At 44.1% G+C, this 23,943-nt stretch overlaps 8 protein-coding genes across 10 annotated transcripts; 4 read left to right on the top strand and 4 right to left on the bottom strand.

Moving 5' to 3' along the window:
* The first annotated feature begins 643 nt into the window (after positions 1-643).
* On the top strand, positions 644-1,480 carry LOC108111281 (serine protease 1-like). Its single transcript, XM_017220669.2, has one exon. It carries the CDS (start codon positions 650-652, stop codon positions 1,445-1,447), a length of 798 nt encoding a protein of 265 aa, XP_017076158.2. The 5' UTR covers positions 644-649; the 3' UTR covers positions 1,448-1,480.
* Positions 1,481-2,227: 747 nt separating this feature from the next.
* LOC108111280 (serine protease 1) lies at positions 2,228-3,092 on the bottom strand. Its single transcript, XM_017220668.1, has one exon. The coding sequence runs from the start codon at positions 3,063-3,065 to the stop codon at positions 2,268-2,270; it is 798 nt and encodes a 265-aa protein (XP_017076157.1). The 5' UTR covers positions 3,066-3,092; the 3' UTR covers positions 2,228-2,267.
* Positions 3,093-5,054: 1,962 nt separating this feature from the next.
* LOC108111424 (transient receptor potential protein) lies at positions 5,055-10,797 on the top strand. The gene is made up of 14 exons (XM_017220883.2): positions 5,055-5,382; positions 5,443-5,680; positions 5,742-5,884; positions 6,216-6,417; positions 6,491-6,667; positions 6,756-6,990; positions 7,048-7,346; positions 7,405-7,772; positions 7,833-8,190; positions 8,532-8,751; positions 9,033-9,198; positions 9,265-9,425; positions 9,484-9,638; positions 9,699-10,797. Exons 1-14 carry the CDS (start codon positions 5,234-5,236, stop codon positions 10,710-10,712), a joined length of 3,885 nt encoding a protein of 1,294 aa, XP_017076372.1. The 5' UTR covers positions 5,055-5,233; the 3' UTR covers positions 10,713-10,797.
* On the top strand, positions 10,774-12,280 carry LOC108111425 (cardio acceleratory peptide 2b). The gene is made up of 3 exons (XM_017220884.2): positions 10,774-11,127; positions 11,629-11,760; positions 11,821-12,280. The coding sequence occupies exons 1-3, from the start codon at positions 10,797-10,799 to the stop codon at positions 12,048-12,050; spliced, it is 693 nt and encodes a 230-aa protein (XP_017076373.2). The 5' UTR covers positions 10,774-10,796; the 3' UTR covers positions 12,051-12,280.
* A 97-nt stretch (positions 12,281-12,377) lies between these two features.
* Positions 12,378-17,241, bottom strand: LOC108111293. 3 transcript variants are annotated; one of them, XM_017220682.2, is made up of 9 exons: positions 16,979-17,241; positions 15,995-16,179; positions 15,736-15,944; positions 15,006-15,614; positions 14,654-14,814; positions 14,392-14,593; positions 13,302-14,311; positions 12,802-13,006; positions 12,378-12,741 (listed from the first exon to the last, which is right to left on the bottom strand). In XM_017220682.2, the coding sequence occupies exons 1-9, from the start codon at positions 17,088-17,090 to the stop codon at positions 12,444-12,446; spliced, it is 2,991 nt and encodes a 996-aa protein (XP_017076171.1). In that variant the 5' UTR covers positions 17,091-17,241; the 3' UTR covers positions 12,378-12,443. The 3 variants fall into 3 exon arrangements, with proteins under 3 accessions (XP_017076171.1, XP_017076172.1, XP_017076173.1); XM_017220683.2 differs by having other exon boundaries at positions 14,654-14,811; XM_017220684.2 differs by having other exon boundaries at positions 12,666-12,727.
* A 1,839-nt stretch (positions 17,242-19,080) lies between these two features.
* LOC108111308 (endocuticle structural glycoprotein SgAbd-9-like) lies at positions 19,081-20,149 on the bottom strand. The gene is made up of 3 exons (XM_017220702.2): positions 20,073-20,149; positions 19,434-19,561; positions 19,081-19,378 (listed from the first exon to the last, which is right to left on the bottom strand). Exons 1-3 carry the CDS (start codon positions 20,088-20,090, stop codon positions 19,153-19,155), a joined length of 372 nt encoding a protein of 123 aa, XP_017076191.2. The 5' UTR covers positions 20,091-20,149; the 3' UTR covers positions 19,081-19,152.
* A 1,167-nt stretch (positions 20,150-21,316) lies between these two features.
* Positions 21,317-21,747, bottom strand: LOC108111262. The gene is made up of 2 exons (XM_017220651.2): positions 21,602-21,747; positions 21,317-21,542 (listed from the first exon to the last, which is right to left on the bottom strand). The coding sequence occupies exons 1-2, from the start codon at positions 21,745-21,747 to the stop codon at positions 21,317-21,319; spliced, it is 372 nt and encodes a 123-aa protein (XP_017076140.2).
* Positions 21,748-23,399: 1,652 nt separating this feature from the next.
* Positions 23,400-23,940, top strand: LOC108111260. Its single transcript, XM_017220649.2, has 2 exons — positions 23,400-23,595; positions 23,651-23,940. Exons 1-2 carry the CDS (start codon positions 23,400-23,402, stop codon positions 23,938-23,940), a joined length of 486 nt encoding a protein of 161 aa, XP_017076138.2.
* The last annotated feature ends 3 nt before the right edge of the window (positions 23,941-23,943 follow it).

Below are 23,943 nucleotides of genomic sequence, written 5' to 3'. Positions count from 1 at the left end.
TGAATGCAGTTCAGCTAGGAAATAAAAAACAAGCTCAACGAAGCTTTCCTGTTCGTATTGGGAACATTTTTGGCTTTTTTATGGGCGGGAGGTTGGTACAAGCCAAATCTCACGTCTTTGATAAGGAGTTGATCATTTTTTTGCAAAAGCTCAAACAAGCTCAATGAGGTATTCCTTTCCACGTTTGGACCATCATCGGCTTGGTTGTGGACAAAATACTCTAATTTTTGGCTGGGTTATGGCAAAGTACAACTGTTTTTGCGGGGAAGTTTAGACAAGCCAAATTACCAATTTTTGATAAAGGGGAAAAGTGGCATAACAAGATAAGAATTTTTTGAAAAATTGTATTTACTATTTATTATTATTTTATTATTAAATGATTATTGACAACCCATAAAACAGAATTCAAATTTGGCACATGTCTCACCACTTCAAACGTTGATCATAATTTTAGCAAAGCAGGTACTTCCGGCAACTTATCAGCCGCAGAGACTGGTCACGATGATAACTTGATCAAAATTAACAACCCTCAAGTTTTACATACAAGTAGTAGAGCTCTTGCGAAGTGAGATAAGACCACGAGTGGCTTCTTTTGTATAAAAAGGCTGCCGGGTTCCGGAAAAGTCATAAGTTGCAAGACTTGATCAACATGAAACTGTTCGTATTCCTGGCCTTGGCTGTGGCCGCAGCTACTGCTGTCCCGGCTCCCTCGAAGAAGCTGACCCCGACGCCCATCAAGGACATCCAGGGTCGCATCACCAACGGATACCCAGCCTACGAGGGCAAAGTGCCCTACATCGTTGGTCTTCAGTTCAGCGGCAACGGAAACTGGTGGTGCGGTGGCTCCATCATCGGCAACACCTGGGTCTTAACCGCCGCTCACTGCACCAACAATGCCAATGGAGTGACCATCAACTACGGAGCCAGCATCCGCACCCAGCCCCAGTACACCCACTGGGTCGGCAGCGGAGACATCATCCAGCACCACCACTACAACAGCGGCAACCTGCACAACGACATCTCCCTGATCCGCACTCCCCACGTCGACTTCTGGAGCTTGGTCAACAAGGTTGAGCTGCCCAGCTACAACGACCGTTACCAGGACTACGCCAACTGGTGGGCTGTTGCCTCCGGATGGGGTGGTACCTACGATGGAAGCCCATTGCCCGACTGGCTCCAGAGCGTGGATGTGCAGATCATTTCCCAAAGCGAATGCAGCCAAACCTGGTCTCTCCACGACAACATGATCTGCATCAGCACCGAAGGAGGCAAGGCCACCTGCGGAGGAGACTCTGGTGGCCCTCTAGTCACACACGAAGGTAACCGCCTGGTCGGAGTGACCTCCTTTGGATCCGCCGCTGGCTGCCAGGCCGGTTACCCAGATGTGTTCACCCGTGTCACCGGATACCTGGACTGGATCCGCGACAACACCGGCATTTCCTACTAAGGATCGAATGGTTTAATAAAGAAGTAGAGCATAGAAGTTTAGTTCTTTACTTAGCATTTGGGGTATTGTGGTCCATCATAACCTGGATGGTGTTAAATCCAGATTGAAAGAAACCTTAAAGAATTTATATTAAGTTTTCTGAATAAGTTCTTTGGAATTCTTTATATCCCTTACTGCAACCATTTGGTTCAAACGCGCTAACTGTTGATAATAATACAGTAGAAATAGAATTATGAAGTCCCCTAAACATCCAACAGAAGTATTATTTTTAAAGGAATTTTTTTTCTTTATTTTGAAGATTCCTGTTTATTAGAAAGGGCTATGCAAACAGTGCTCCATTTATTTATATTTCTTATTTCGTTTATTTTTTAAGTATTTCATTTCAAAAAGCAGCAAGCTACAAACTGAGGAGAGACTATCAAGGTTTAGTTTAGAATCATTTTTATACGACTGCTTAGGATATTTTAATTTCGGTCAGATGGATTTATTTTCGATCTTACAATGCATACTGTAACATGCTTTCTGATCATTAATATCCCTAACAAGTGTAATAAAATTTAATTTTTAAATAAGTATAAACCAAGTCAATACAGTTTTGGGAAATCGGAAATATAATGCTTACCTGCATAACTTATTTTCCTTACTTATTAAAATGGTTACTGTCCTTCCAGCTAGCTGCATGCTATTCCTTTAACATCTTCTCGTTTGCTATTTGGACATCCGATCTGTTCCCCCAAATTAAGGTCCACAATCCCCCAAGAGCTAAGAAGACAACTGAACTTTTTTGTATGCTTTAGTCGTTTATTGAACCATTCGATCCTTAGTAGGAAATGCCGGTGTTGTCGCGGATCCAGTCCAGGTACCCGGTGACACGGCTGAAGACAGCTGGGTGACCAGCCTGGCAGCCAGCGGAGGATCCAAAGGAGGTCACTCCGACCAGGCGGTTGCCCTCGTGTGTGACCAGGGGACCACCGGAGTCACCTCCGCAGGTGGACTTTCCTCCGTCGGTGTTGATGCAGATCATGTTGTCGTGGAGAGACCAGGTGCGGCTGCAGTCGCTATGGGACATGATCTGGACGTCCACGCTCTGGAGCCAGTCGGGCAATGGGCTTCCATCGTAGGTACCACCCCATCCGGAGGCAACAGCCCACCAGTTGGCGTAGTCCTGGTAACGGTCGTTGTAGCTGGGCAGCTCAACCTTGTTGACCAAGCTCCAGAAGTCGACGTGGGGAGTGCGGATCAGGGAGATGTCGTTGTGCAGGTTGCCGCTGTTGTAGTGGTGGTGCTGGATGATGTCTCCGCTGCCGACCCAGTGGGTGTACTGGGGCTGGGTGCGTATGCTGGCTCCGTAGTTGATGGTCACTCCATTGGCATTGTTGGTGCAGTGAGCAGCAGTCAGGACCCAGGTGTTGCCGATGATGGAGCCACCGCACCACCAGTTTCCGTTGCCGCTGAACAGCAGACCAACGATGTAGGGCACCTTGCCCTCGTAGGCTGGGTAGCCGTTGGTGATGCGACCCTGTATGTCCTTGATGGGCGTCGGGGTCAGCTTCTGCGAGGGAGCAGGGATAGCCGTAGCTGCGGCCACGGCCAAGGCCAGGAATACGAACAGTTTCATTTTGATCAAGTCTTGCAACTTATGACTTTTCTGGAATTCGGCAGCCTTTTTATACAAAAGAAGTCAGCTCGAGGTGGTTTTATCTCGTACCTCTCAAGAGCCCTAGTTATCATATATGAAATTGTTGAGCAGTAAATTAAACTCATCGGGTCCCAGAGAGGTGATAAATGCGAGAAAGGTAAACAAAAACAAACAATGCTCAAGTTCGTAATGCAAACGACAAATCTGAAGTTATCAATGATTCAGCGGATCAGTTGACAATATAGTAAATTTTATTCTAAATATTATTTGCCGTCCGAACTCATAAAGCCATTATCTAGCCAAGAACGTATAATTTACTCGGCTTGTCACGTTTAACCGCAGGATATCTTATCAGAACCATAAAGCAAATCAGCATTGATTCTCTTGATTTTTATGAGTTTCAACTTGGAACTGGCGTATTGTAGATGACGTCTTCGTTGTGGAGGAGTCAGTGAAAGTGCAACCTGCTACAAAAATCCAGGGAAATGAGCTCTTTCCCTTTTCTGGAGCTGGAGAAAATTGTGTACATAACTCACAAGGGCTCTTAGAAAGCTAAATAAGGCAGGAGTTCTGTTAAAGCCCAATGTATCATTGAGTGCAGCAGTATTGTACACTGAGAAAATTTATTTAATATTTCAAATGAGGAATATTAAGAATTGTCACTTGTGCCCATTAAGAAGCACCTTGATATCATTCCTAGAACGGCATCTCACGTACTTTCAGTTATGCTCACCAATTAATGTGCACTTAATGAGTTCCCATCTGCTGCTGTGGCTTTAATTTCGAAATTCCTTGGCCCCCACCTCCTTCCCCCGGAGAAAGGCTATGCGGAGTGCATTGCCCCCGCTGAAAACCCCGTACGACTTGAACACGTACGATGCCATTCCGCCCGGAGCCCCATTGAACCCCACCTTTCGAACACACATCTCAAAGGGCGCTCCTTGGAAGTGGGTTGGTTCCTTTGCCTTGCCTTTGCTCTGCCCAGGAGCTGCCATTTAATTCCAAGTGCATTGACATACAAAAAGCCCTGCCAGCGCCCTGAAGTAGGCAACGCTCAACATTCAACATCCAACATTCAACATTCAAGGTTCAGGATGTTCGGCTGCCAAGGACGAGTGGGGATTTCAGTCGGGATTAATCAATATTAATCAATCACAAAGCAAGAATCACTGACCCACTGGCAAAAGGTGTTTGAAAAGATTTCAGTTCTGCCATTTCCGACTGTAAACTACAAGTGTGGTGTGTTTTCTTGGCTCTGTTGGTTAGCCAAGAGCTTAAAAGCTTGTCTTTTTACTAGTTTCAAGGGCTGTTAACGCGGTATGGCCTGGTTTTAAATAGCTTTTAAGTTGCAAGGGATTGTCAAGATGGTTTTTACCAGTCATTACTAATGTTGTACTAACAACAAATGATAGGAGTAATAAAACTGGTATCTGATATTCTATTGGGTATAAGCCCTACTCCTTTTATCTTACCAAAACAAGCATTTTATTGAATTTGAAGTGACCATTAGATGTTGTAAGTATGTCGAAAACTATTACTTAAAGTACTTAAGTTCTTCATAAACCCATCCAGAGATGAAACTCAATCAAATCGAATGTCCTCTAAGCACATAAGTTCCCTAGAAGCACTCCAGCAGAATCGGTCGTTCCCCATAATGTTTATGCCTTCTGCAGAAACGCATTGCACACTATGGATTTTTAGGTTTGATCTCGTTGCTAGGGCTTCAAAAATCGAAAATAATGCGCTGCTCGCTCATCACGTGCCCTGCAACTGGAAATGGGCAATAAATTCCTGGGCTGAAATCGCTGAAATCGGTTGCTGCCTCCCGAATGCAGCCCCACAACTACCAAGCGTGGTCAAATGGGCCCATTGACTTGCGTTTCGCCTACACATTGACCGAGTTTTAGCCAGGCACTAATGTAATTAGTGGAATATAGCGACCAGTGGCTGGCGCACCTCAACAGTGCATCGCGGCTAATTGGAGACTTAACATCGTCACGATGGAACACTAAAGGATACAGTGCGCGAAAGGATTACGGCCAGTCTCCTCAACGAGGAGCAGGGATATACACACATAGTCTGTGAAATGTGAAGTGAGCAAGTGATCCTGTGTTCCGCGTTTGCATAGTGACAGAGAAACGAGAGATATGGGTAGCAATACGGAATCCGATGCCGAGAAGGCATTGGGCTCTCGCCTGGATTACGATCTAATGATGGCCGAGGAGTACATATTGAGTGATGTGGAGAAGAATTTCATATTGTCCTGCGAGCGGGGTGATATTCCGGGTGTCAAGAAGTGAGCGTGTTTGGCCTTGTCCTTTGGCTTCGGTTTTCAGTAATGCTTTCGTCCTTGAAGGATTCTCGAGGAATACCAGGGAACCGACAAGTTCAACATAAACTGCACGGATCCCATGAACCGCTCCGCCTTGATTTCGGCCATCGAGAACGAGAACTTCGACCTGATGGTGATCCTGCTGGAGCATAACATTGAGGTGGGTGACGCCCTGCTGCACGCCATTTCCGAGGAGTATGTGGAGGCCGTGGAGGAGCTGCTGCAGTGGGAGGAGACCAACCACAAGGAGGGCCAGCCCTATGTAGGTTAAATCCAGCCGATGGTAAAACCGCTTTGCCTTCTCACTTATGATCCTTTGGCAGAGCTGGGAGGCGGTGGACCGCTCGAAGTCCACCTTCACCGTGGACATCACGCCCCTTATCCTGGCCGCCCACCGCAATAACTACGAGATACTAAAAATCCTTCTGGATCGCGGGGCCACGCTGCCCATGCCGCACGACGTCAAGTGAGTACTGATACAGTGAGCTTCCTCGTCCTTCGAGCGGCACGTACTATTGTTTGCCCAACTGGCATCTCACTTATGCAGCACCTAGCTGGTGCTTCTAATTTTAGCTAATTATGGGAAAAGTAGGGTGAAGTATGCATACAGGGTGTAAGGATGTTTGGTGAAAAGGACTCTTGAATGTCCTTCAACTGGTCCATCAATCCGTTCTTGCTTAAAAACTTATTATCAGATAGCCACTGAGAATGGAAAGAATGTCCTTAGACATCCTTTTTAAAGATATTTTTAAATAATTTGGATATAGATATGGGGGCTTCATCCTTTACTTTCTCAGGTGCGGCTGCGATGAGTGTGTAACCTCCCAGACCACGGACTCCCTGCGCCACTCGCAGTCGAGGATCAACGCGTATCGGGCTCTTTCGGCCAGCTCGCTGATAGCGCTCAGCTCCCGGGACCCTGTACTGACCGCCTTCCAACTGTCCTGGGAACTCAAGCGACTGCAGGCGATGGAATCGGAGTTTCGTGCCGAATACACGGTACGGTAGACAATGTAAGCGGTGGGTCTAGTGCCAATGCGAATGCGAGCCTTTGTTTGTGTTTGCCCAACAGGAGATGCGTCAGATGGTGCAGGACTTCGGGACCTCTCTTCTGGACCACGCACGCACATCCATGGAGCTCGAGGTGATGCTCAACTTCAACCACGAGCCGTCCCACGATATCTGGTGCCTTGGCCAGAGGCAAACCCTGGAGCGATTGAAGCTAGCCATTCGATATAAGCAAAAGACGGTGGGTTGGATCTATCGACATTAATTTATAATATTTTAAGGATTTTTTATATAATTTTAATAACATTTCTGCAAAATTTTTTTGCTAGTTTGTGGCTCACCCGAATGTCCAACAGTTGTTGGCCGCCATTTGGTACGACGGACTGCCGGGCTTCCGGCGAAAGCAGGCCTCCCAGCAGTTGATGGATGTGGTGAAGCTTGGCTGCAGCTTTCCCCTCTACAGCTTGAAGTACATCCTGGCCCCGGACTCCGATGGGGCCAAGTTCATGCGCAAGCCCTTCGTCAAGTTCATCACGCACTCCTGTTCCTACATGTTCTTCCTGAGTGGGTAATGTTTGGCTTTTGTGCTCCCTCTTCCTAAATGTTCCCCATCCACCACAGTGCTTCTGGGTGCCGCCTCCTTGAGGGTGGTGCAAATCACCTTTGAACTGCTCGCTTTCCCCTGGATGCTGACCATGCTGGAAGATTGGCGCAAACACGAAAGAGGCTCCCTACCGGGTCCCATCGAACTGGCAATTATTACCTACATAATGGCTCTGATATTTGAGGAACTTAAGAGTTTATATTCGGATGGTTTGTTTGAGTATATCATGGATCTGTGGAACATAGTCGACTATATATCGAACATGTTCTATGTGACGTGGATTCTCTGTAGAGCCACCGCTTGGGTAATAGTCCATGTAAGTTTCCGATCCCTTAAGAATGTCAAAGTGGAGTTTGATTTGATTTATTTTTCAGCGTGATCTCTGGTTCCGAGGCATAGATCCATACTTCCCCCGTGAGCACTGGCATCCGTTCGATCCCATGCTTTTATCGGAAGGCGCCTTTGCCGCCGGAATGGTGTTCTCGTATCTGAAACTCGTCCACATCTTCTCTATCAATCCCCATTTGGGTCCGTTGCAAGTTTCCCTGGGACGCATGATAATCGACATCATAAAGTTCTTCTTCATCTACACTTTGGTGCTGTTCGCCTTCGGTTGTGGGCTCAATCAGCTCCTCTGGTACTATGCTGAGCTGGAGAAGAACAAGTGCTATCACCTGCATCCGGACGTGGCGGACTTCGATGACCAGGAGAAGGCTTGTACAATCTGGCGAAGATTTTCCAAGTAGGTTATGCCATTTTCTAATGTATCTGAAAATGAAAAACCTTTTCTCGACTATGCCAGCTTATTTGAAACATCGCAGTCCCTTTTCTGGGCCTCCTTTGGCCTGGTGGACCTGGTCTCATTCGATTTGGCAGGAATCAAAAGCTTCACCCGTTTCTGGGCCCTCCTGATGTTCGGCTCTTATTCGGTTATCAACATTATTGTGCTCCTCAACATGCTGATTGCCATGATGTCCAACTCCTATCAAATCATCTCGGAGCGAGCCGATACCGAGTGGAAGTTTGCCCGTTCGCAACTGTGGATGAGCTACTTCGAGGATGGCGGCACCATTCCACCGCCATTCAACCTCTGCCCCAACATGAAGATGTTGAGGAAGACTCTGGGTAGAAAGCGACCATCACGAACCAAGAGCTTCATGGTAAGATACACTTCAAGAAACTGAAACTAGGATAGCTGTTTCACCAGGAAACCAATCTTAATCTCAATCTCAATTGATTTTCTTTTGCCAAAGGCTTGTCTCAATAATATTTACCCTTCTTATATTAATAGAAAAATAGTTTAAATATTTTCTAAGTCGTAGGAAGATATTTTTCTTCAAGTTTAACCACCTCACAGTGAGAGGCGGTGTAATCAATACAAATCTTTGGCAAAATCATTTTCAATCAAGCCCATGCAGCGCTGTCTGTGCGTCAAAGTGACGGCTAATACATCCTTTCCATATCCTTCCACCCCCTTTACTTTCTCTCTCCCGACTCGCAGCGCAAGTCCATGGAACGGGCACAGACCCTGCATGACAAAGTGATGAAGCTGCTGGTCAGGCGGTACATAACGGCGGAGCAGAGGCGGCGGGACGATTACGGCATTACCGAGGATGATATCATTGAGGTGCGCCAGGACATCAGCTCCTTGCGATTCGAGCTACTGGAGATTTTCACGAACAATAGTTGGGAAGTTCCGGACATTGAGAAGAAGTCCCAGGGTAAGGGAAGCCTTCCCATACCCCAAATGGTAGCACTCCTAATGATAGCAGCGCAATATGAATGTATTTTCTGAAGTAGCTAATAAATAAGTAAAAAGTTTAAAGCCCTCAAATCAAAATCTATCTAGAACTGCATTTTAAAACTAATTTCATATTCAAGTCATTAATTAAATAAATGATTTTCTCATTCTCACAATCCGATGTAATAGTATATGATATATTTCCTATAAAGAATAATCTGATTTATTTGATTATAAAAAACAATTTCTCAACTTCTGTAGGAGTTGCCCGAACCACCAAGGGTAAGGTTATGGAACGTCGCATCCTCAAGGACTTCCAGATTGGCTTTGTGGAGAATCTGAAGCAGGAAATGAGCGAGAGTGAGAGCGGTCGGGATATCTTCTCATCGCTGGCCAAGGTCATTGGCAGAAAGAAGACCCAGAAGGGGTAGGTCTAGTTTAGTTTGGTAGAAGAGTTAGGGTTATCACTTGTATTATTATTATTATCTTATAGAGACAAGGATTGGAATGCCATTGCGAGAAAGAATACCTTCGCATCCGATCCCATTGGCTCGAAGCGTTCATCCATGCAACGGCATAGCCAACGCAGTTTGAGGAGGAAGATCATCGAGCAGGCCAACGAGGGTCTGCAGATGAACCAGAACCAGTTGATTGGTAAGATTATTAGGATTACATTCCATTCCATGTGTAACATACATCTAATCTCGTACAGAATTCAATCCCAACTTGGGTGATGTGACCCGGGCGACGAGAGTGGCCTACGTGAAGTTCATGCGAAAGAAGATGGCTGCCGACGAGGTTTCCATTGGCGACGAGGAAGGTGCTCCGAACGGCGATGCGGAGAAGAAGCCCATAGATGCCTCTGGGGTACCCTTGATACCAAATTTATTATCCATTTGATTTCTTTATAATTTTATCACATTGCAGTCCAAAAAATCGACTACCAGCGGCGGAGGAGGAGGAGCTTCAATGTTGGCTGCAGCTGCTCTGCGAGCTTCCGTCAAGAATGTGGATGAAAAGTCCGGAGAGAATGAGAAGGATAAGAAAACCGATGGTAAGCCCAGTACAGTCAGCAAGCCAGCAGATGACAAGAAGCCCAGTGAGGGGAAGAAGCCAGGTGATGACAAAGATAAGCAGCAGCCTTCCAAGGACTCTAAGCCGCCACCAGCGGGTCAAAAGCCCGGTGACCAGAAACCGCCTCCAGGAGCAGGAGCTCCTAAGCCCCAAGCAGCTACAAATGGAAGCAAGCCTAGTGACCAACAAAAGAAGGATGCTCCGGCTCCTCCAACCAAGCCAGCCGACACTAAGCCAACAGCTCCCAAGTCCGGAGAACCTGCCAAGCCCGATGCAGCTGCTAAAAAGGAGGAGTCTTCAAAGACCGAGAGCAGCAAACCTGGAGCCACAAATGGAGCAGCCAAAAGTGCAGCTCCCTCGGCTCCATCGGACGCGAAGCCGGATGGCAAGTTAAAGGCTGGCGGAGATGGAGCTCCGGAGGGAACGAAAGCCACCAACGGAGCCTCAAAGCCAGATGACAAGAAGAGTGGTCAGGAGCAGCAGAAAAAGCCAGGTGATTCCAAGTCAGGAGACGATGCCAAGGACAAGGATAAGAAGCCAGGCGATGACAAGGATAAGAAACCGGGCGATGATAAAGACAAGAAACCTGGCGATGACAAAGATAAGAAACCAGCCGACAATAAGGATAAGAAGCCTGGTGACGGCAAAGACAAGAAGCCGGGAGACGATAAGGATAAAAAACCAGGCGACGACAAGGACAAGAAACCAGCCGACGACAAGGACAAGAAGCCTGCCGATGACAAAGACAAGAAGCCAGGAGCAGCTCCTCTGAAACCGGCGATCAAGGTGGGTCAAAGCAGTGCGGCAGCTGGCGGAGAACGGGGCAAATCCACGGTCACAGGACGCATGATCTCCGGCTGGCTGTAAGTCATCCCCGGAATGCCGTTTTATAGTAGTTATATATATTTAAGGTCCATGTTTGTGTGAGCAATAAACGAATCTCAAATACAAATGTCTCTCGCAACATGTTGCCGAACCCCACCTGTTGCTGGCAACATCACTTTGCATCCCCACAGCGCCAGCAACATTCATCAGCCGCCCCGTTGGCCAAATGGCAATTTGTTTGCCTGCCATCCTGCTGTCCGTTTTTTTCTGGCCTATAAAAGAACTCGAACTTCGACCAGAAGCATCAGAAAACCAGTGTCCGCTCCAAAGAACACATCAGACCGAAATACATATTTTGCCAACCAGTGTTACTTTCTAAAAAGTTTTGCAAATATGAAATCAATGTTGCTCAACGCAGTCTTAGTGCTTTTCTTACTAGCAGAATTCAGTGCGGCAGGTGAGTAAGACAGGGATACATCCATCTTGATCAAAGGATCTAAGAAATCTGAGCTGATGTGACTTGTTTTAGTAGCCGAAAAAGATCTTAAAGAGCTTTTAATAAATTTTAAAAATATTTTACAGCACCTTTAAAAGAGAAAGGTAAACCAGTGTCATTTCGATTTTACTTTTTATCTTTCCTAAAATTATTCTTGCATAATTTTAAATCCAATTAAAGCTATTTTTAAAAAGGCATGATATTTTCTCTTTATAATTCTACTTTTTATAACAAACACCTCAAATGGAATAAGCCAAAATTGCGAAATCTAACTGCTTAAACAAAAATAATTATAAGGGCAACGTAATATCCCTGTTTATCGTAAAGGATAAGAAGTAATTAAGCAAAAGAAAGTTAATAAGAATAATTTTGGCAGTTAGAAAATAGCCTATTCCATGGTGACTTAAGAACACAAGTGTGACAGTTAAGAAATAAATTACAAACCATAATCACCCCATCTAGAGTTGGACCACGACAAGAACCGACGAGGTGCCAATATGGGGCTTTATGCCTTTCCGCGCGTTGGCCGCGACGGATTAGAAGCTGGAGTCCTCGATGGCATTTACGGTGATGCCTCCCAGGAGGATTACAATGGTAAGTCGTTGCGGCCGGATAACTAATTGGCCTAAACGCCCCGGGGACGTACCATTTCAGAGGCTGATTTCCAGAAGAGGGCCAGTGGTCTGGTGGCCTTTCCACGCGTTGGCCGCGGAGACTCGGAGTTGCGGAAGTTGGCCCATCTCCTGGCCCTGCAACAGGTGCTAGACAAGCGCACAGGGCCCAGTGCCTCTTCGGGATTGTGGTTCGGACCCCGCCTCGGAAAGCGCAGCGTAGATGCCAAGTCCTTTGCGGACACCGCCAAGGGACAGAAGGAATTCAACTAGATACTCCCACTCGTACTCCGCACTGATGAAAGGCTCCTTTGACACTCCAGTTTTGTTTATCAAAGAGAACGCTTCTGATTGAATATTGTAACGGGTATACAGCAAATATGTTTTTCGGTCAAATATATATAATTAATTAAGGGCTGGTGAGAGCTTGTAATTAATGTCTTTGTGTGTTGTTCATGCCATTTCGAGTATGTAAATATAATAAAATAGATCAAATAACCTGCGCAAGTACTTTTCCTTCAGATCTTTGATCAATATAAAGTCAGTATCCTTTAGAGTATTAAGAAAAGTTTATTCTAAATGAGTTGCAAACATTTTTGGTACAGATATGCTGGTGTGAATGATTTCTCATCGCCACGACAATATTAAGATCAAAGATTCAGGCCTCTACTCCTGCTGCTGCTTGAACTTTCGCAGCTCGGACTGTATGGCCTCGATAAGGGGAGCAGTTCCAGCTCCTGTTCCCGAAGAACTTGCAGCTAGACCAGATGCATCCATCCTTTGAATAGGTCCAGCGCTCAATGGACGATTCAGGGTGGAATGGGAGCTGTACATACTCCCACCACCCCAGGCACTATAAGTCGGTGATGGTGGCTGCGTGGAATGGGCCGACTTAGATGTCTTCTCTGGCTGTGCTGTGGCAGGACGTTCAGCTATGGTCTTAGTGCCACCTGCAGGATGAAAGCTGGAAGATCACAAGATTAACTCAGAAAGGATAATTGCTGCTTAGGCTGTAGAACCTCACCTGGGCAATCCCGCCGATGAGCCCCTGTGCTCGCGCTTGGTAGCCCTCCTGTTGTTCGTGAAATTCTGGGTGGGCAAGGGCATGGGTATGTCGTCCTGGCTGGAGTACATTTGCAGGGCTCCCTCCAAAAGCCCCTCGTAGTGGTTTCGTATGGCCGACGGATTGTGCAGCGGACTGGGATTATAGTCCGTGTAGGTCAGGGCCTCTGGGGAAGATCGATTGGAGAAGTTGAGTACATTATAAGAGGACTGACTTTACCAGGTTGAAGTGCGACTGAACTGGACTGGACTGGTTAGAGGTAGGTCTCTACGTTGTTAGTTAGCTACGTTTTGGTTATCGGGTTATCAGGATTGGTGCAAGCAATAACAATAACAAAATCAACGACTACAGGTTGTCCTAGTAACGCGACTTGTCCCCAAATCGAACATCGCCATCGTCATTGTCGTCGTCCTCGTCGTCATCGTTATTGTTATTCTTTGGGGTTTCTCCTCCCGGCTCACCCTGTGACTGCTTCTTCTTGTGCCGCTCCCAGACCACGGGACCCACCACTCCCGGATCCGGATTATCGCTGTGCGAGGCTGAACGGACATTCCTAACCGATGGCGGCGCCTTGGGACTGGGAAAACTGGCGATGGTGGCTATGGTGCTGTCCTTGCTGCCTTGTTGAGATTTGTGGGATCTCAAGGATCTCGTGGAATTGTGCGGTGCCACTGCATTCACATTGTCGTAGTAGGTGACGAAGACGGGATCCAGGACGCGGTTAAGTGGTTCCGGTAGAGCACTCTTTGGAAAGGCCCTCACAGAGGCCATCGATAGAAAGGAGCCCACACTGGCTGTATCTGACTTATCGGATGGCTGCATATTCCGTATCATCTCGCTGTTAATGGCCTCGGCGGAAACCCCTCTTCCGGTTTTCTGAGTTAGCAACTTGTTCCGGTGATAGTTGTTGTTCGGATTGAAGGCCTCGTTCCGCTGAAAGTTCTCGTAGCTCCTTCGCATGACCTCTGGAGATTCCTCGGCGGAGGAGTGGCCTGCTAAGGAGCCCTGGACAGGACTCGTCTCCAAGGAGCCCACTCGATTCTCGTTCAGGTAACGCCTCCTTGACTTGTGCCGGGACTTGTCGCCCTTTTTCTCGGACACCACCGATGTATAGACGGTTTCCTCGTGGCCCTCAGCTCGATCGTACTGATGGCGCCTCTTATGAGCATCAAACAAACGGGCAGCCTTGTCATCCAGTATCCTCTGGACATCGGCACTCGGCGGATTGATGGGGCAGTAAACCGAGGAGTCAGAAGTGTTGTCTGTTGACGAGGATATGGAATCACGACGGGATCGGTTGTCTTGTGGTGGAGCTGGAAAACTGATGCGTGGCTCCCTTTCGTAGGAGAAGTTTCGGACACCAACCTCCCTGGAATCGGAATGTCTTGGACTGGGTTCTCCCTCTGTCCTCTCACTGGTTGTTGGTCTTATTGATTGACCCTCGGAGAGCAACTCGTTGCGGGACGAGTTTCTGCAATGAATACTTCATAAGTAAAAAGGGTTTAAACAGACAGAAATATCCTTTGGTTTTAGCTTAAGGATGGGACTTACCTGTTCACTGCGCTTAGCTCTCTGTGTCTGGAACGTGTTCGTCCTAGAAGTAGAACTGCCACAAGAAGCAACATCAGCAGCAGGATGGCCAATGAACTAATCACCACCAAAGCTACATTGTTTTTGACGGAGTTAAAGAAGCCAGCCTGGCCACTTCGAGGAACAGGAGCCAAGGCTGTGGCCGTGGGCTCCCTGATGTAGGCTATAAGAATATAGATAGTATCTCAATAGCCAAAGATAGATCAAAGATAGTTCAACTTACGTTCAGATTTCATATAGACAGCCTGGCCAAAAGTCTTGACTGCCTCGGATTCGCTGACTAGTTCCATATCCTTAGCTGCTGTTGTGGCCAAAACGGGTCGACCATTCACCAGGACAGTGTAAATGAGCTCTGTTTGGTTCGCTATGGGACGATCGTTGCTGCTAAATGATAAATTAAACAATTAATACACGAATATATATATAAAATGATTATCAAAAGCATTCTTTACAATTTCAATTACATTTCCTGCAGTGCTTATCCTTATCCCCATCTTGCAATTGATATTTTTTGTGAGTGCACTTTGTGGGTTAATCAAACTCATAATATAATAACAAGTTCGGCAGGCACTTACAATTTGAGGTTGACGTAGTTGGGCTCCTCCATGGTACCGAACCCATTGGTGTTCGTGCTCCACTTTTGCACATCCGCCTCGCTAATTTGCGTTAGGTTGTGTATGACAACTCTGACGTGCTCGTCCCGATAAAGTGGTTGGGGCTGGGAATGGGGCTGGGGTTGGGCTGGTTCCACTCCCTGTTGATGTTGCCCCTGTTGTTGCTGCACTAGCGGTTGCTTAGTCAACAAAGCTCCGTGCATTTCCCGCAACTTTTCCGATTTCCCATTCTGCTGTATGAGCTCCCAGGGGATCAGAGTAACGTACGCGCCATAATCTATCGATTCTGTCCCGGTCGAAGTTGTGACCCCCGTTGGAAGTTGCTCTTCGGACTGCTCCTCTTCTGAGTTGCTGGCCCACTCCGTGTCTTCGCCAAGTCTTCTCACATTCTTTATGTAGTGCTCCTCATCCTCCTGCATGTCCAGTATTTCCACATCGTCTGAAGGTGATCCCGTCGTAGTTTCGGGTCTCATTGGTGGGGTAAAGGATTTCCGACGCCCTCGAGTCGCTGGCACATTAACCCCTTCGATCTGCTGAGCTCCATTTATGCCCAGATGACGGGTTTGTTGCCTGTTGGTTAAATTTAACAATTCATAGCCGCATTTATTACCAAGAAAATTAAGTTACTTAATCGCAATTTTGTAGTTATTTCAATCTTTTAAATACATTTTATAGTCAATGTTAAGCTTACCTGGTAAAAGCCAGACGGTACAGGCGAGCCAGCTTATCCTCCAAGGTGGGATTGTCCTTTGCTGTATAGTAGCCGGACATGACAGTCAGCAGCCAATAACGACGATCCGTGGCGGAATAGTTCAGGGGAGGCATTCCAGGGCCACCCATATCCCAAGTGCCACCCCCATCATCCGGTTTGCAATCCAGGCAAATAGGTATGTCAATTTCCTGGAAATCTGTATAAGATTGCCTTCTTTAAGGGTACTACTTCAACTTACATTATTTCCATCCACATAGACCGTGGCCACCACTGTCTCCGTCTTGACAATCACATCCTTGCCCTTGGTGATGCCCGTATGCACCTTCTTCAAGAAATCCGGAGGGCCATCGCCCGAGCCAGTCCAGAAAAAGTCTTCCAAGTGAATTTCGTCCTTAACTTCCGGATAGTCATCATCGGAGTTGTCTGGAAATGTCATGGTTTTATTATAGCTTCGGCAGTTTCTTGAACTTTCACCCGGTTTCCATAGAAAGTAAACAAAAGTTACTACCAAAAGGAAGGGAGTTGTGATTTTATACTCTTAAAAATAGATTTAATATTGGTATTTTAAATAGATCTATATATATATATCTTTTTGATATCTTCAAGTTGCTGAATCATCGCAACTCACTCATCCATCAATTGTTATTTACCAAAGGGCCTTTGATTTTTATAACCCTTATTTGGTAACAGGCTTTCGAGTTTGTTTGATCAATTGCGCTAATGGCAACATATTTCCTACGATGAATGCAGTTGTGCCGCATTATGCTCCTGGTGGTTCCCACTATGTGCACTGGATGTGGTTAATACTAGGACCCACTCTCCTGAAAGACAACAATAGCATTGCCTTATCGATTAGCACTTTCGTTTCCGAAAGCCCAAAGACAGGAACTTGACAATTTGCTTGCGTGTTGGCCTGCCTGCAATTAACCATACACCTGCCTTGATTTGGCAGGTCGAATCACCTGGGTCAGCCTGGCTTACCTTTCGGTTTTGCAATTAACTCTTATTGATTGTCCCAAATTTTTGCCGCGGTCAGTGATGAAACTCTGCGGTTTTGTGGTAACGCTTTCAGCCACAAATTCATAAAAATGCGTAAAGCAAGGGAAGCGTTAAAGGGCAAAATACTTGCCCCGTAAAAATGCTGGCTTGGGAACCCCGTAGCCCATAGTCCAGAACCTTTTGATAATATACAAAAATTTCACTCGTCGGATGCTCAACTCACCGTGACTTAATTGTATAAGCGGCTGACCGAGCTGCGACTTTTGCGTGGCTGTAGAGCTTTGTTGGATGGCCAAAAATAAAGATATCAGCAGAATCGTATGATTTGCTTTCATTTTCACTGGATTATTTATGAGCGTTTTGGTCACTTTCGGGTGTTTTCACTGCGTCCCGCATTTCCCTTTCCACGAGCTCTGAAAATCGTTCCGATGGGAAAACACTTTTCTACCGCTGAGCCGCTGAACTATATAGATGATGATTCGGCACCGTCGAACGCCAACCGGGAACTAAACGCTCCATTGTAATCCGACAATTCTGGTGGTGCGGACTGGTGACATTGTTATAACCCGCTCTCTGTTTGGGCCGCTTTATGCCTGGTCAGTTACCTGGGGCAACGGCGACTTCATTTGCAACAGGCACATATCGGAAAAGCGCGCCAACACAGAGACCCGCTTTCCGTAAACAATCAGAGCTTTCGCCTCAATTCAAGTCCGACTTGGTAGTGGCTTTTTGGGACTTGGTAGGTAAGGTGGGTTACTAAGGGATACCGGCTATACTGGACAGATACTATGTAAGAACTTTTAACCATGGTTTCAGTTTAGCTTTTAAAAAGCTATCCTAAATAAATAGCAAAAGCTGCTTGATTTGGCAACAAATTGTGTGGGAAATCTTTTAACGGACAGAATCTTTTATTATTAATATTTTAAGACATCTAATTATGTTTTAAATATATAATTATATATGTTTTAACATAGAATGAAAGGGTTTTTATATATGTGTTATAATAAAACCAAGCTTCTCCGTAAAAGGAAACTGTATTCAAAATGTTTTTGTATTTTTAACATATAATTTAAATAGGGGTATATAATTATATATAGTTACAATAATCCATTAACATTTCATCAATCTTTTAAAAGCTCTTTTGGTAAAATATATGTAATAGCCAAGGCAAAGAACACTATGGAACATTATCAAACGACCTTCATATCATTACACGAATAATAGCTTTTTGTTAGCATCAGCGTTATCAAAGTGGTTAAAGCTTGATTAATTAGCAGTAATTAACTTGCAGACTGAACAAGTTTTTAGTTAAGTATGTAATTAATAGGTACCAGCACTAATTCTAGTACATAAATATTTGGTGTTATTCTTTTGACAAGATGGTTAATATTAATGGTTATGTGATTAATTAATCATTAACTGTAAGCTACATCTTAAATGTAAAGCTTAAACGGCCTTCGTAATACTTCTTTAATGTTTTCTACTCATGAGCCCTAATGCTGGAATGATAAATTACAAATAATTATTAAGTAATTTAAAAATGTTTCCCAAAGTAATAAAGTAATAAATCTGATTGCCTCAGCGACTTCTGTGAAAAATGCCAAACGGCCTTCGTCTCGTTTCTTCAGTTATTTGCTTTTTGTGGCATATCCGACTAGTAAAAATTGATTAATTGTTAATAATGATGAAGATGCACTGAGTAACTTCCCACCTACATTTCGGGCAAACGTGTTTCTGTGACTGATGTAGCCGCTAAATAAGCCAAATACGTCATACAATGGTACAAGGTTTCCTATGTAGGCTTACAAAAAACCCCCGAAAAATACATAATTTTACCTCGTGGCTCGAACTACCATTCATCATAGGAAACGGGTTTGCTGGTCTAAATGCTTCCAGGAAGAACTCTAATTTTCGGTTGTCCATTGTTGTTATCTGGAATCACTAAAATTAGAATTTGATTATAGCTTTGCCGCGAATCAAGCCTGTCAAATCTGGCCATAACTTTGAGCTGTAGGCGCTTATTAGCAGGCGATCCTCACCTGACTTGGCTAACTTTTCGGTGTTTGTGTGTGGACTTCATAGATACCACCGAATGTATTTGTCAATGCCTGCAAGATTCTTAAAACTTGTTTCGGGTGTCGAGACCAAGACCATCATTACGATAGAATGCGCTAATTTGTCGGGCGTAAAGACTTTTTAAAGGTCAAAGCTATTGCGCAATAGAAAAACTCGTCTATCTAGAGTGGTTCCAATGATATTGAAACAAGTAAACTTGATCTTGGCCAGAGGCAAATGAAAATTCTTAAAACGCCCTCACACAACCAGTTTCAGCGGTGGAAAATATATATTTTTGATTCTTTGTTTACATTTCTATACAATCATCAATCTTTATGCAGTCTATCCAGCGGCGGACTTCAGGGCGCCGGGGCTCAGCTTGCGGTTCTTGATCTGGTAGCGGGCCTTGTAACCATCCTTGTCGGCGGTGTACATGGTCACAGTCTCGGTATCAGTCTTTTCATCATATGAGGAGTAGCTACCCATCACGACCAGTTGCTCATCAGGAGTGTCGGGGTTCATGATCACACCAATTTCCTCGCGCTTGCTTCCATTGGGCTCTTCAGATCTGCAAATCGACATTAGTTAATCTCTAATCCCTGCCGAAGTCTGAGAATACGTACGAAAAACGGTATCCCTCCTTGGTGGGTGCATTATTGTAAAATTCCGTCACGATTGCGGGAAATATATAGTCCACAAGTCCTGCCGAGCTGTTGGCGGCCATAACGGCCACAAGGGCAGTGAAAAGTAGCTAAAAGGGGAAAACGTTTAACATATTACTGGTCTATCTTTGCTAAGTTTTAGTTTTTGTAACATTTTTTAAGTGTCTATCTATATTAAATGTGGCAGATTAATGCCCGTGCTCATAGACTGAACAAACTAATCAGAAATGTAGCTATATAGTCCCAATATCTCACATGATTTTCTTATTTTATATTCAGATATTAGCACTTTTTTGGAACACCGAACTGGAAAAGCGTTTCTAGCAATGTCAGGTATAGAAAGACTTCTATAAGTTTCTGCATTCTACACGGGGTAATTACACGGCTTAGTTAGCTGGATATTAAAACAGCATTGCCAGTAGCTGAAGCTATTAGCACAGCTGCATTAACATTTACAGTATTGATAGCTTCTATTTGGATTATTCACACACTTCACATGCCAAAGTAATTGCAGCCCCTTGGTCAATACCAAGTCGTAGGTCTCGGACAGTGTCGAGGGTTCCGGAGCGGGATGGGGTGACGCCCTGGGCGAGTGCTTACCAATTTCGCTGAGACCATGTTTATGCGCGCTGAAGTTCCGGAGCTATACTAAAGCATCCGCAGCGTGCCCCCTAATATATAAAAGTTAAGATCTGCATAGATCTTGAAGCTGGCGGCGACAGCGAATACACGGCGGTTAATTCGTATTTCTTACTTAGTAGCTGCCACTATTGAGTAAAACCGGTCGCTTCTCGATTCTCAACTTCTCAACTTAAATGCCGAAATAAACGCCAACGCCTTACAGCCATTGTGTTTCATTTTGGAAGATTGATTCGGAAGAACCTTTGACGCAGGAATAGAAATCGAGACACCTGTTCGGAAAACATACCACTCACTCTCCCTGCTGTGCAAAGCAGATGCAAGACTATTTTTTCGGATATCTTATCAAAATGCGGTTATCCTTGGACTTGGAGCTGGCGAAACCAGTGATTTATAAAATCATATTTGCATATGTTTTCAGATGCCAAACTAAACAAAATTACTCTGAACGATCTCAAACTAGTTTATTTCGGTTGGCAGTCGTGCTATGATTTCACTTTCTATACGATGTTCTCGTAGGTGAAGCCCAAGCTGCTCTCAAGAATTTGTACTTTCTTGAACGGATCAGGTTTTTCTCTGTAAGAAGTTTTCACGGTTTTTTACATGATTGTTCAATGGGATGAGTAATTAGTTGTAATCAGCCATCAATAATGCTCATGCACTGACTCATTGCACCACCAAACCTTTCCAGACTCGTCTTCAGTTCTAGTGGTATTCAATTGATGTGTTCCTGGATGGCAATCAAATAAAACCCAAGTTCAGTCTGAAGCTGTGTAGCAATTAATCTAAACGTCAAGTTTAGGTTCAACGCTCGAGACAACGTCACTACAATTAAATGTTATAGGAAGCCGAATAGTTCAGATACTTGTTTTTATGTAATACATTCTGAAATTTAATTATTTTTATTTTGATATTAAATCGAATCTTATTCATTTATTGAGGTTTGAACACGAAATCCCCTGATAAAAATATATCAGCTCCTAAAGTGACCTTAACAAATATAGAAAAAGTGGAACTCAACTTTTTAAAATGTTTAAATAGTCAATAAATATATAGATCTCCTCAAGTAAAGGTGATTGACGTCTGAATGAAGGCTGAGATACTATTAAAACCACCTCCCTAAAAGTATGCTTTACTTTGTAACAAAGAAGCTATTAAGACTTTTCATTCCACATTCTTTATTAACAGTTTAACCCTTTTTCATTTTATCCAGCGAGTGTCTTGTGAACCACGCCACTCAATCTGCGATTCTTGATTTCGTAGCGGGCCCTGTTACCATGCTTATCGGCCGTATACATGGTAATGGAATCCGTGTCGGTCTTCTCATCGTAGGTGGAGTAGGAACCCATCACCACCAGTTCCTGTTTGTCCGTGCCGGGATAGAGGAACATACCGATTTCCTCGCGTTTGCTGCCATTAGGCTCCTCTAATCTGAAAGGTTATTTGATGATACACACTCGGTTAATTACTGGCAATTTAAAACTACTAACTTGAAGTGGTATCCTTCCTGAGTGGGAACCAAGGAGTAAAACTCTGTCTTCACGGCTGCTACGAAATTGTCGAACAAACTTATGGCCGAGTTTGTGGTTTGAGCAAACAGGTTCTGGAAGCCCTGGGCCGAGCCACCAGTGGCCATAATGCCGAGCAGGGCAGTGAATAGAAGCTACAACAGGAAATATATTAAAGGATTGCCGCATATTATTTTTTTACTAAAAGAATTTGAAATTTCTAATTTGATTACCAGTTTCGTTGAGACCATATTAAAGCGTTGAATTAACCGATCTATACTGAAACATCCGAGGCAGGGACACCTTAATTTATAAACTTTGGGAACTGCATATGGCATTTCAGTGCTCATTATTAGCTGCCAAAACTACTAGGTTAAACCGGTCCTAGCCTTTCCCCGGCCAAACGCCGGACTAGGGAAGAACATGTAGATCGGGAATCAACTGATCTGCATATCTCTTAAAACATATTTGCACGGCTGTGTGAAATATTATCGGGTTTGTTTTCACTTTCTGGCTGACTTAATTATTTAACAAAACATGATATAATAACATTTAAAACACGTCTTGGTAATAACATTTACTTATTTAATAAATAAATAAATAAAAGATATTGCTTTATAAGCCTAAGGATTATCTATGGATTTTAAGCTGACGATTAATTTACCAACTTTGTTGAGATCATCTTGACTGCATAACAAAAACTGAGGAAACTTATGTGTGAACCCTCTTATTTTATAAAATGGAGGAAATGCAAAAATGTTAAAAGCTTCTGTGAATGGATAAAACTGGTGACAGCATTTCCATTATTTAAGGCCAAAGTTGGAGAGCAGATATTGAGCAACAACATTCATCTGATCTGCATACTATAGATCGTAAAACAAATTTAACAAATTTACAAATTGTATATATATTGCCAATAGGACTTAATATTCTAAATTTGTAATATTTTGATAACCCATTAAACAAAAATTTGTAAATAAGCAATTGAATTGTTTACTTTTTATGGAAATCTCAGTCAGTAATTTCTAAAAACAGTTTACCTATAAATAGTCAATTTCGCACAATAAAAACGTCGTTTTAATTTCTTTTTAAAACTTGTTTGTTTGGCATCTGCCTTCTACATACATTCTTTTACTTATATTTTTAGAAAGTACATTTCAGAGCAGTCACTATGTTTAAGCTGATTGTATCAGTTCAGATTATTTTTGAAACCTTTTTTAAGATACACTTTTTAGTACTATCCCAATATGTCCACGGCCAGTTTTATGAATATTTATTAATTTGAGTCTTTTAAACTTCAGACTTTATAACAGCTGAGGAATTCCAAATATGTTAAGCTGAATGACAAAAAGCTGAACTGTACGTAAAGTACCCTACTCAACATGTATTCTACATTGCGCACAAATTAGATCGATAGAGAGCGCCACTAAAAAAGTGAGTAGTACACACCCTGTTTACTTTGTAAACATTTAACATTTCTTTTAGCTTTAAAATATCTTAATTTTCTATTACATCGTTTTTAAAACCAACCATTAATTTATGAACTATTAAACAAGTTTTAAATTAATTTGTTTTTATTTAACATACCCACACATTGCATGACTTTTGAACCAAGCATTATTTTCCCTAAATGGCAAATTAAATGAGCCTTTCAAAAAACTAATTAATTTGTGATAACTGTTATTAATATTAATATTAACCACAGAGTAGAAAGAGTGGACAAAATGTAACCGCTTGCGAGTCTGTTAAACAGTTGGTCATCCGTTCTAGAGGCTTCACCATGGTGAAGAGCCTCACTTTCCTGATTGCAGTCCTGGCCATTGCAGATAACTTAGGATGGGAATGGATGGGGGATGCAGCTGGAACTGATCTGTCATCCTCGTCAGCACAGACCCAAGGATGCGAATGCTCAGCTACGATGTCCTGCAGTTGCTGCCAGAGTGTGGCTGTTAGTCTCATGAACGAAACCAGTACTCGTGAGTTTCTCAGATGATAGTTTTCATCCCTTAATCTATTCAACTGCCTTCTTAGTTTGCCTCACCCTAGGAATTGGCTTACAAAGTGGAACGTTAGATTTGGGAGCCTCACTGGACGGAACTTCAGTAGGCTCGTTCTCCATTAGCACCAACAAACCGCCCACGTATTGCGTTCCTGTAGTCTCACTGGTTTCGCTGGACATATGCCTCAAAGTCGACATTCAGATGGCCGGCGTTGCAGTCAAGGCCTGTCCCACCTTCTATACCAACTACAGTAGCAACCAGGTTGTGGCCTATGACTTCCCCTGCATCCAAGTTGGACTGAATGGCGTTAGCCTGGTCTGAAAC

The sequence above is a fragment of the Drosophila eugracilis genome, unplaced genomic scaffold (assembly GCF_018153835.1).
Source record: "Drosophila eugracilis isolate 14026-0451.02 unplaced genomic scaffold, ASM1815383v1 contig_616, whole genome shotgun sequence".
Taxonomy (NCBI): domain Eukaryota; kingdom Metazoa; phylum Arthropoda; class Insecta; order Diptera; family Drosophilidae; genus Drosophila; species Drosophila eugracilis.
This window is presented reverse-complemented; position numbering and strand designations above follow the sequence as displayed.